Source organism: Cnephaeus nilssonii, assembly GCF_951640355.1.
Source record: "Cnephaeus nilssonii genome assembly, chromosome: 15".
In the NCBI taxonomy this organism is placed as follows: domain Eukaryota; kingdom Metazoa; phylum Chordata; class Mammalia; order Chiroptera; family Vespertilionidae; genus Cnephaeus; species Cnephaeus nilssonii.
In genome coordinates this window covers 15,423,274-15,435,836 of record NC_137086.1, presented here as the reverse complement: position 1 = coordinate 15,435,836, position 12,563 = coordinate 15,423,274, and the positions used below count along the sequence as shown (strand labels likewise).

Sequence of the window (12,563 nt, the reverse complement as noted above, 5' to 3'; positions counted from 1 at the left end):
CTTGGTTGCGGGCACATCCCCAGTGAGGGGTGTGCAGGAGGCAGCTGATCGATGTTTCTCTCTCATCGATGTTTCTAGCTCTCTATCCCTCTCCCATCCTCTGTGTAAAAAACCAATAAAATATATTTTAAAATAAAACTGAGACTAATTCAAAATTTATTTATTTTAAAGTGGTAAGTATCTTACTATGTTTATAAATACATTTTCTAACATTCTGGTTTACAAGCAACACTTTCAGTTAAGTTCAGCAAGTTGGAAGGAAATGAAAAATAAAATGGCCATTGCTTTAGCTAACAAAATGGGGTAAACACCAAATTCTATCACCTGAAAAGATTATCTAAAGAACTAGAGGACCAGAGCACAAAATTCATAAACAAGTGTGGTCCGTAGGCCTGGCAGGCGATCAAAGCACTAGCGTCTGGCATGGAAGGGCAGGTCCCAGCTGACCTCTGGGCCCTGCACCACCTGGACTGCCTGGCCCTTGCATGCCGCCCTCTGCCTGAGTCACAGCGCCCAAGTCTCCACGCAGAGATGTGGTGAGCGTGGCTGGACGCTGCTGGCAGGGGCACAGCGTGGGCCTCTGGGCCACCCAGTGGTGCTGCATGGAAGCCAGGCAGGCAGCACGCTCTCTCCCAGCCAGCCTTGCAGACCGGCTCCTGCACAAACCCACGAGAAGCCCAACCGGCCCCTGCGGTCCCGGCAGCTACAGGGCGGGCTCCTTGTGGTGTCAAGCATCTGAACATAGGGGCCTCCCCGGCGTGCGAGTCCTGGCATCCCAGGAGGGTAGCAGGGAGTGAGAGAGAGCTCAGTGGACACCCCACATTCTCACCGAATCTCCATCCCCGTCACCCCCAACCCCAAGTAGCCAGCAAGAGGTCGCAGTCCCCCACCCAGGTGCCACAGTAGGTTGGTCACCGCCACCCACCCCCAGTTCCCCGTCCCAGCCCCGGGCCCGGCCCCAATAGGCAGATCAGGGTCTGCCGGCCTGCGGGAGGGACCGGGAAGTTGGCCGCTGGCACTGAGGAATGAGCCGGCCCTCGATCCCTCTGGGAAAGGGGCCGCATCCGCCCCCATCCAGCCCTGGTTGCCCGTCCCAGCCCGGGGCCCAGCCCCAATTGGGCAATGGGGGCCTGTCGGCCGGGGGAGGAACCAGGAGGTTGGCCAGCAGGCCCCATCTGATGATTGGGGCCTGTGGGCCGGGGGCAGCTCCTGCATTGAGCATCTGCCCCCTGGTGGTCAGTGCACATCATAGCGACCAGTCGTTCCATCGTAATGATCACTTAGGCTTTTATTTATATAAATGTTATAGTCAATTCAATTCTAAATGTATTTTCTTCAGAAATGTATACAATACATATAACACTGTGCACAAAGTTTTCCTCAGTAGAGTGTAATGGTAGATGCAGAAAATTATTTTTCTTTCTGCATCTTTGCTTATTACAATAAGTACATATTAATTTTATTTTTAATATGAAATATGTTTTGATTTTAAAGACAGGAAAAGCACACCAAATATAAGTGAAAAGACCACAACAAATAATAAAATTTTAAATCGTCTCTTTTGAGTATTAAAGTCAAACTGACATGCAATGAAACATAAAAAACAAGTTCACATTTCTTTCAAAAATAGCCTTAATAATGGAAGGGTAGGAGATTAAGTAGGAAAGGCAAACAGTTTAATGATTCACATATGTTAAGTCCTAAATTTTAGATTTTAAAGGTAAAATATAGCAACCATAATCTATGAATTCAATGGTAGCTTAAATACAAGTTTTAAAATTCAGAAATTCCTTTAATAAAAGAAGTTACTACCTGAAAGGACATCCGACAAATCAATTTCATCTGACTGAACACCAATGCTGCTGTTGTATACATTTTTACAAGTAGAGCCACTCATTTCTAAATCAAAGAGGACTGGATCAAATGGTGAGCTATATAATCCATATCTGAAAAACAAAATAATGTCCTAAAAATTTTCCTGTCAGCCATCTAATTGACAAATTACCTATTTACTTGGTTTTAAAAGAAGTTTGAGATGGGGCAGAAAGAGATGCTGACCAGGATTAACCCATTAAATTAAACTGTGATCCCTGTAAACCTATACTCCAAAAGACAAGGTCCAGAGTCAACAAATGTGATTCCAATAAGCTGGCAGCTAATGAATCCAGACTGAATCTTCTTCTGCAGATTGAAGCATGGACGAGATATGAGGCAGCCCTAGCCTCACCACAATCTACATTACCCAGGAAAAAGTACAAAGGCTTTGAGTAAAACTTCATCAAAATCGAGATTTCCAATTTAAAAATGTTACAAAACCACTGTGCAACTCTATTTCTTTATGTCATTATGTTGAAGTTTTAGGTAATTAATCAGGAGATAAAGAATACTAATTAAGGGCTATAAGTGACTTACATAATTTGCCAACAAAGTTTAACAACAGAGAAACAAATTACCTTAAATCCTCTTCCATTAGCAAGAAATAGAATTTTTAAATATTTTATTATTATTAGCCTTATGAATAACAATCTTCAGGAATTCCAAAATTGTTAAACAGAATCATTTCAGGGAGAAAAAAAAAAAACACGGGAAAAGAAGGGCTAATATCATTTGGGAAAAGATTGGGTATAATTTCAATATATTTTTGTAAGAAAAATGGTTTTTAAGCAAATATATATGTGACAGTACTATGCAAAGGTGGTACCATGTCCAGAAAGGCCCACTATTAGTCATTATATCTATTAAAATACCTTGTCTGAAGTAAAGCCTCCATTGGCGTTAGCCTGTCCTGTAACTGTCTGGACACAGCAGTAAGCAAAGATGCACAAGCTGTACTGCACCCAGCCAAATCTTCATCTTTAACATAATTCAGTAAGACAAAATACCAATACACAGAACCTGAAAACAACAAAAATCAACGTCTCCTCATTTTTCTCTAACAAAGAAAACTTCAGATTACATATTTATCAGTGTCTCCTTTTCCCAGACAGACTTTCTTACAGCTTGCAGTTTACAAAGAAGGACCAACTTCCTAACTACACATTTAGATTTTTAATAACATGAGATGACGCTGAGGGACATTTTGGAATAGTTAGAAACATATAAAGATGTCAGGGCCTTCAAGCCATCCATCCTGAAATACTGTTTCTCTGTAGCACTAAAATTTTCAAGAACAATGGATGGCATCATTGAGTTACAACTAACACACCTTACTAAGCAAGTGAATGTAGTATAGTTATTCTATACTGGCAGTTAAATACAGATCAATATTGCTTAAATGATGATCGTGGTGATGTATTTTAAGACTCTTTTATAAAATTTGAGATATCTAAGTACACACCAAAATTTAAGCATTTTACCTCTAAGACTACTGTCAACAAAATATTTTAATCAAAGAAAACTATTAAATGATCAATCAAGTCCAAAATATCCTACTTTATATAACATAGAGTTAAGAGTTTTATCCACTATATGTTCAAGGTAACTATAAATAAACTATCTAAATTAAGATAGTGCCTGGCCAAAGAGGCTCAGTGGTTGAGCACTGACTTATGAACCAGGAAGGTCACGGTTTTATTCCGGTTGGGGCACATGGTCAGGTTGCAGGCTTGATCCCCAGTGATGTTTCTATCTCTCTCTCTCTCCCTCTCCCTTCCTCTCTAAAATCAATAAAAATATATTTTTTAAAATTAATAATAATAAATTAAGGTAGTGATAAATACCCATTTACCAAATAAATTTGAGAAAGCTTTTTTCCTGTTATACCCAAAGATCAAATCCTTATGAAATATATTTATGTCATTGAGATAACATGTTGAATGGGTTGGTCATTTATAAAAGAAAACATAGTAAGAAATGGCTACTAAATATACAGTATTAGATTTAAAAGGGCATATCAATATCCTTTCACAATAACAACATAAAACAGCAAAAGACATTTAAAAAAAATTTAATCTTCATTACCTTATGCATATGCTACTTTAGGGGATTGCTTTCTCAATTCCTACTTGATAACTACATTCATTATTGAATGATATTACCACAGTCTTCAGGTGCTTAAAAAAAACCCACTGGCCCCTTTCAGAGAATTTCAGTTGACTATAGCTGCTACCAATCATACACCTCTCTGATCACTTACTAGCATTTTAGTTTGTGATATCTAATCTATAGTCAGTAAAAAAACCACCAAACTCAATGATTTCAATGAAATTAGAAAATGTATATATTAAGATCACTTGATATTTATACTTATCTATCCCACTTTTTCCTAGCAATATTATTAAACAGAAAGTACCCGCCCACCCAACCAGAACACAACAACCACTTAAAAAGATAAGAGTAAAAAAAGGAAAATATACAAAAAGTTACTAAATAATCCTAAGTATATTGTGAAATATTTTCCACGACTACAGTTACTAGTGATTAAACTAATTTCACATACCACCAGTTGCAGCTGCAGGTAAAAATGACATATTATCAAGTAAAGCCTTCAACAGAACAGATCCAAATCCTGGTTGACATGGGTCACATTTTCCATTACTGAAAAGTTTTAAAAGAAAAAATTTAAATGCATTGATACTCAAATTCAACAGAAAGATGGTACAGTTCTTCTAAAAATCTTCTAAATGTATTCATACAGATCACAATAAAAATCTGCCTTAAAGCCCTATAAAGAGGCAAAAAGATAGTAAGGACTAATTATACTAAGGATCGTTGTAACTTTTCTTATGCATTAAACCATTCACTTTACCAAAAGGGACTGATAAGCAGGTATAGTCAATATTGACTGTTAGCTTTTAAATACTCCTAGGTAAGAGTCTCAGGGTCTAGAGAAAATGATCTGGTCAATATTACAAATAAACCTGGTAAGACTGACATATAACAGGGAACAAAGCCCCGGGTGAAGGATCCAAAGACAACCAGGGAGAATAAGAGTGAAGGTGGGGAAAGAGTGAAGGTGGGGAAAGAGTTCCCCTTACCAAACTCCCTAAACTGCTACTAATAGGCAGAGACGCCTATTTACTAATAGGTTTATTTAACATAACATTTCCCCCTAAAAACCTTGAATTCTTTCTTAGAATTTCATCAACTTTTACAAGTTCTCTTAAGTTATACATACATTCAACAAGGTTCATATTACACTAGAGACAAGGTATCACCCGCCAAACTGCAAATGCATCTACAAAATATACTTTCAAATTAAAAAAACACCAACCTAATGCACAAGGCTAGAAATCGGGCACATTTATGGGCTATACTTCGACCTGCCTCAAAGAAGCAAACACGTACAATATCCGAGAGACATTTTCGTGTTTTTGAAAGCAGGCTCTCATTTCCTTCCTTTGAGCTGCAAAACAATAGCACACATTTGAACTTGCAATCATAACATCCAAAAAGCAATCATCAATGGTAATAAAATCTTAATTATTAACCTTCCAGGTCCATTGGAATGTACTCCTGCTAACCAACAAAGAGTATCCAACACGAGGCTCTGGGCATGTTCTGTGATTTGGCCATCATCATCTGCTTTTCTACAAAGGGTGTTAAGAAGCTTCTCATGAAATTCTGAAAACTGTAACATGGCACATCGTTGTACTCTACAAAAAGAAAAATATAAATACATTAGCAACCAAAATAAAACAGACAAAAGCTATCACAAGCTGGTTGGTCATATGTTTCATTTTAAATCATGAATATTACAATTTTTAATATGTTTCAATGACTTCTATATTTTTTAGAGAGAGGCAGTGAGAGGGAGACAAAAAGAAACATTGATGAGACACAGAAACATTCATCAGCTGTCTCCTGCACACCTCCTACTGGGTATGGAGCCTGCAACTCGGGCATATGCCTGACCAGGAATTGAGCCGGCGACATCTCGGTGCACAGGATGCTGCTCAACCAACTGAGCCACACCAGCCAGGGCAAAATCATGAATATCACAATTTAAAAGAAAGAACTTTTGAAAATAAATATTACAGTGGAATGTCAGCCTCTGAACTTAATGTTATGGTATTAAAAGATTTAAAATAGTATGTAAGTATGTAAGCAATACCTGGCTTGTAGACAGTTTTAAAAGAAATAAAGTTTATGATAATGTATTATATTCTGACACACTGAATAAAATTTCAAATTATTTCTTTCTTTCCTCATGCTACAAATATTGTATTCCTGGTATATACCAAGCAGTATATAGACACTAGGGTTAAACCAATGAAGTAGAAAGACAATTCATGCTCTGACTGAGATTACAAGCTCTTAATAAAACAAGTGAAAATTTTAAAAGATTTTTCAAGTTAGATTTTAAAATATTGTTAGTATATTTATTCTTCTTTTGCATGTACTTTTATTACTATAAGAATAATAGGGAAAGGGAATGAGGTTACCTTTCCTTAGAAATTGACGTTTTCTTAAATCTTCGAATTGTGACTGAGACCTCTTGAAGTAAGTCACAACCCCGGAGGTTTTCAGCCTTACGAGTGCCACTTGCATTTTCATTCTTAACATTAGATGATTTTTCCTAAATACACAAAAATAAATAATTGAATGAACAAATGATTCTAAAAAGTATTTATTATTAAAGTTTTCAAATAAAGGACAATAACTGAATTATGACTATCATAACATAAATCTCAAATTAAAATAAGTTTTTACTTTATATTCAATTAATGACTAATTTCCCTCAGAATTATAATAGAAGAAAAAAAGACACAGTTATTACAGTCAATACCCAATGGTTAAGATTACAATGCCAACACCCTGAATCCAAGTCCCAGCTACAGCACTTAGAAGCTACATGATATATAATACCTCCCAATCTCTAATGTTCACTCACTTTAAAAAAAAATTTTTTTTTAATCCTCACTGGAAGATTTTTTACATTGATTTTAGAGAGAGGAAGGGGGAGAAAGAGAGAAACATTTACGTGGGAGAGAAACATCAATCTGTTGCTTCCCGGAGGTGCCCCCACTGGGGATCAAACCCACAACCTAGGTATGTGCCTTGACTGAGAATTGAACCTGTAAATTTCTATGGTGCACAGGTAGATGCTCCTACCAACTGACCCACCTGGCCCCATCGGTTCACTCACTCTCAATATGAAAAATAAAAATAATACTTGCACCTGCTCTGCCTATCTCAGTTTAAGGATTAAGTCAGATAAAGTGCACAGAAGTCCTTGAAAAATTAGAAAACCTATATAAACATAAGATGATTGGTATTACTGATATTGCTACTGCTGCCTATGAATAATGATAATAAACACAATCTCTATAAATTTCAGGAAAATCCAAGATCAGACAATTATGAAGAGACAAGTTGCAGAAAATCAACCATAAATATTACAATTTATCTCTAAAATCACTCCCCAACTTCTCTTTCTACATACTAAAAACAAAAAGTGGTGAGTTACCAGTAACAGGCATTAAATCAAACTTTCTCACCTAAAGAAAGAAATATTATGACCTAAAATAAGGTAAAGGGAGGTACTAGCTAACAATTACTCCTTACTAAATATACCTTATACAATTTACGTCGTTTGCTTAAAGTTAATTCAAAATATTTTCTTTTCAATATTTTTTAAGTCACTGTAAAGAAAAAAAATACAAACCAATGATCTGCTGGAAAAAAAACAAACACAATGGTCATACTACTTCCAATAGTGTGTCAAATTTCATCTACAATGTCTAAAACAGGATTGTTATAGTTCAAAAATAACTGTTTCATACCTTGACTGCTGCAACTTTTGCCAAGAGTGAAGCAAGTGAATAACCCTTGTTACTCTGGTGTTTCAGGGATGGAAGTCTTACTACAGGACGCATACCGCCGTTACAGATCTCATCTGTTCCTCGTTCATTCACTGCCTTGACATGGATTAAAAACGAACGGTATTTTCCTCCTGCCATACCTAGAGGAGCAGCGTAGAATGGGATAAATAACTGAACCACTAAAAGGGCAAATTGTTTTTTACCTTCACAATGAAAGTTAAAAAAATAACTTAAAAAAAAGAAAACACACAGTTCAGAATTCTTTCAAATTACACTGCTATTTTAGTATAATTCAATACCTTCCTATATTCAATTGGTAGCCAAAGAACAAGAAGCATAGGAGTTACAGGAGTAGCATAAGACAAAAATTTTTTGCTGTTGGGCATATTTTCCCCAAAAAGTTATTGATTCTAATAACAAATTTTTATGAATCACAGAAAAACACAAAGGAAAAAACTGTCATTAAGGCACCACCCATATGTGTATCCACACAATCCTTTTATGCATCCATGGACACCCATACAAATAAGCATTATAGTATTAATGGTTGAAAAAGCAAAGACTTTGGGGTCATTACCTGGGTTTGAATAATGACTGCCATTTATAAGGCATATGACAAATTAACCTCTCTGTGGTTCAGTTCCTTCAAACATAAAATGAAAATAATAGTACCGACCTCAAATCCATATAATTGCATGGATCAAATTAATACACTCATCAGGAAACCATCAGCTAATTGCTGCAACAACAGCATTAAATTTTCCTGTGATTATAACCTTTGTTGTTTTCCACAGATCTGCCTGCCTACCATGCTAGCACTACACTATTACCCTCTTCTTTTTTTGTTTTGTTTTTTGTTAATCCTCACTCAAGGATATTTTTCCATTGATCTTCAGAGAGAGTGGAGAGAGGAGGAGAGACAAAGAGAAACATCGATGTGAGAGAGACACATCAATTGGTTCCCTCCCACACCTGGGCCAGGGATCGAGCCTGCAAACCAGGTATATGCCCTTGACCAGAACTAAAGGTAAATGTGTGAATGTAGATAAACATTATGAAGGAAGCATATATGAAATAGAAGTTATTTAGATGGTCAGATATTTCTTAGTTTGGGAAAGGATCTCCACAACCCACCCCACCTCCAAATTTACTTTAATAATAAGGGGGTATTTTGTTTGTTGGCTTTTTTTTTCCACACTTGCAAGACTGAGAAAAGCTGAAATAAGAGTCCTACTGCAATATCTATTATCTATATAATTGCCAATTATTTTTAAATATACATTAATTATAATTTATGTTTACTTGAGACACTCAAATTGTTACATCTGATACTTATCAAGAACACTCTTCTATAAAAACCCTCTTCAGAAACTATATTATAACAATATACAATAAACATGCCAAAGACACAGAACTCTCCAATTTATGGCAAAGGCATACATGTCAGAGCATAGCTGGCAACTTTAAAGAGCTTTGTTATATCACACTAAAGTCCCCTGTGTTCACTTTATGCTTTTTCAAAAAACACTAAGACTTCTGAGACAAAGAAAGTAGAGTCAGAAAATTTCACATAAAGTCATTTATGCCCTAGCTGGTTTGGCTCAGTGGAGAGAGCGTCAGTCTGCGGACTGGAGTATCCTGGGTTCAATTCCGGTCAAGGGCACATGCCTGGGTTGCAGGTTAGATCCCCAGTAGGGGGCATGCAGGGGGCTGTCAATCAATGATTCCCTCTCATCATTGATGTTTCTCTCTCTCTCTTCCTCTCCCTTCCTCTCTGAAATCAATAAAAATGTGTTTTTTTAAAGTAATTTATGAGACGAAATGATGTCAGCTACCAGGAAACTGATGGAATTGCTAATAAAAACCCCAAATAAAACAATATCTTACTTTTTATTAGGTCAGGGTTTTTGTTTTTGTTTTTTTTTTTTGTTTCTATTTTTAAAATTGGGTCATTATTTATTCTGCTTTGGTAAAATATGTTACTTTACCTTTAACAAGTTTGGGACTTGTTAATGTCAACATCCCAGCATGCCCTGATAGATCAAGGCCACTAGCAAGCCATACTGGCCCACATAGAATGTCTTCTTTATGATCTTCTAAAAATGGACATAATCTAAGACCTATAAAGAAAAATATACATTTTCTTTTAAAGTAGTTGATAATATAAAATGTAATATTTAAAAAACAAATACCCGTCCCATTTACATGTATTAACAAAATACCATACTTAGAATGTGTTCAAGTATAAATACACTATCACGATAAGGAACTATAATAATCAATTACCTGACATTTTATGGGTTTTTTTCATTCCCATTTTATTTACATTCACTTTGATTTTCAATAGTAATAATAAAACCATGACATAATTTCAAATTCCAAGATATTAAAAAACAATAATGCAAGTAATAGCACAGCTGTGTTAAAAAAGGTGAGCTGAAAAGTTAAAGCATTTGGCCAAAGCAGAATTATAGGTTACTATTTAATCATGTTCTTAAAACCAAGTTTTTGCAAGCCATAAGGAAATCTGTGCCCAGCATGATGCATTTGGTCACTGTTCCTTTTACTGTCATGGACAACAGCTCTATAATTTAACTCACACTGTGATTCCTCTACATCCATGTGCTGCATTTCTTCATTCAAATCAACCAGGGACGGTTTTCCATTTTGTTCCACTTCAATGTTAAGAGCTGGAGACAAAGGAAAGGTGATCTGCCTATCTACTGCTGTTTCTAGAGGATAAAAATATTAGTAAACTTAATTTTACTTAATATCAATGATTTATGTGCCTAAAATTCTAAAATTTTCTATAAAACTGGGAACTGTTGTGATTTTTATCACAGATGCTACAAAATGGTTGTCAGGAAGAAAAAAATTAGATTCCATTAACTGTTCATACACTCATCTCTTTTTTAATCGTGGTAAAATATTCACCTGAAGAAATAATTTGCTGGCAACTGAACTAAAAATTCTTACCCTAGGCTGCAGAGTACAAGCACCAGCAGAGTTTTTAAAAAGATCAATGTCTAAGTCTTAAACCAAATTAAATCAGAATCTGTCATATTTCAAAAGGATGCTCACATACAAAAACCCTCTCTCTCACACACACACATTTTTTTAAATAGGAAAATTTTCAAGTTTCATTGTCTTTAACCCCCTGGGTAAAGTAGCCATTTTACTCTAAAGTTACCGCCACCGTTTTCAATTAACCTATTAAGAAGAAATGACTGACAAGTAAAATCTAGTTCCCAATATGCTACATGTATAGAATCTTTTTATAATTCAATGTATCAAATTCTAAATTTGTGACAAAGATAAATAGAAATGGGTATATTTCTGGCATGACATGAAAGGTTGGGTTTCACTAGTAACCTTACAAGAATATGACTTCCATTACAAAGTCCTTTTCCCAATCAATTCTCCTCTTAAAAAGAGTAATGTATTAAGTTTAATAATGCTAAAAGTGAAACTAATTCACAAAGGAACTACCTGTATTTCCCCAAAATGCATAATTAAATTATTTAAAAGTTTATGCAACTCTGAACAATACTGGGGTTACTGAAAAGCTCTAAAGTATTCCCAGGATTAACTTTTATAAATAAAATCACCAAAAGTAGAGCAGAATATATTGGGATAAGACCAGGAGAGGGAACCGGCAATCCTAGACAACAAATTAGTTGTTTAAAGAAACCAACTACAAGATAAAATCTTCAAATATAAATTTTTATTCATTCTTACCATTGACTTTCCCTAAGCCCGGAGCTTTATTTTTCAGCAGTGTCACTTGTATCTGTGGAATATTGGTGATGTTTGAGTTCAAAACGAATTTGAAGTCCACATGTCCAACCATACAAGCCTTCGGTAGAACCAATTCAAATACATGCTCATCCCAACTGTTGCTGTTAAAAAGAAAGAATATGCTAAATAAAGCAAAAATCTTCCTTCAGCCATAACCATATTACAATTAATATCACATTTTACACTCTGATTTTTAGCCCCCAACAAAACTTAATGCTTCTCCATATCAGGAGAGAATATAAGCAGCTCCCAACACAGAGGTTACTGAGGGCCATGAATCATCTTACCTTAGGAATCCATACCTGCCTTGGGAATTGTACATTATATAAACCCTTTTTGCTTACAGTATGGACTATTATGAATCAGAATTATATGTAGATTCCTGGGCCCGACCCTAAATCTATGAGTAGGGTCCCAGGAATCTGCATTTTATAATAAGAACTTCTTGTATTTCTTATGTGTCCATTCTGATTTAAATTCTATATACATACTAGTAGCCCATTTACAGGAAGAATCCTGAAAGCGGCCGCTGAGGCCGCATGCGCGCCGCACCTGCACCCACACACCGCTGCCGCCCGCCCCGTTCTGCCCCGCTCCACCCTGCACGGGCTTTCCCTCTGGCAGCCACCTTGCTTTCCGCTTTTCCTCCCTCTTCCTTCTAAGTTGTCTTCAGTCTTCACTCCTCCCTCCCTCAGCGTATGCAAATTAACCACCATCTTTGTTGGGTAATTTGCATACTCGCCCTGATTGGCTGGTGGGCATGGCTTTGGTGTAGCGAAGGTGCAGCCAATTTGCATATTACTATTTTATTAGGTAGGATATGCTAAAAAAAAAAACAAAAACAATCTCCAAAGCATTCTCCTCCACTAAATTCTAGATTCATGTCCAAATGTCTACCAGACAGCTCAAATTTATAAATCCAAACTTCATGATTATCCATTCCAATCTCAGTAAACAAAATTCCACTTTTCAACTAGTTCAACCCAAAACCTTAGTCATCCC

General features: G+C 36.2%; 1 protein-coding gene across 7 annotated transcripts in view; it reads right to left on the bottom strand.

The window, feature by feature from the left end:
- Nucleotides 1-12,563, bottom strand: part of BIRC6 (baculoviral IAP repeat containing 6) — a 178,306-nt gene that overhangs the window by 112,250 nt on the left and 53,493 nt on the right. For 5 of the 7 annotated variants that reach the window (XR_013814683.1, XM_079792682.1, XM_079792686.1 and 2 more), the window contains exons 13-22: nt 11,502-11,662; nt 10,364-10,495; nt 9,752-9,883; nt 7,725-7,903; nt 6,384-6,517; nt 5,430-5,594; nt 5,213-5,344; nt 4,439-4,536; nt 2,748-2,895; nt 1,813-1,946 (exon numbers count right to left, since the gene is read on the bottom strand). Coding sequence is in view for 6 of the 7 variants with exons in the window: in XM_079792682.1 (XP_079648808.1) it covers nt 1,813-1,946; nt 2,748-2,895; nt 4,439-4,536; nt 5,213-5,344; nt 5,430-5,594; nt 6,384-6,517; nt 7,725-7,903; nt 9,752-9,883; nt 10,364-10,495; nt 11,502-11,662 (1,415 nt within the window). In the remaining variant the exon portion in view is untranslated. The remainder of the gene's footprint in view (nt 1-1,812; nt 1,947-2,747; nt 2,896-4,438; nt 4,537-5,212; nt 5,345-5,429; nt 5,595-6,383; nt 6,518-7,724; nt 7,904-9,751; nt 9,884-10,363; nt 10,496-11,501; nt 11,663-12,563) is intronic. The other 2 variants (XM_079792684.1, XM_079792685.1) reach the window with 1 other exon arrangement.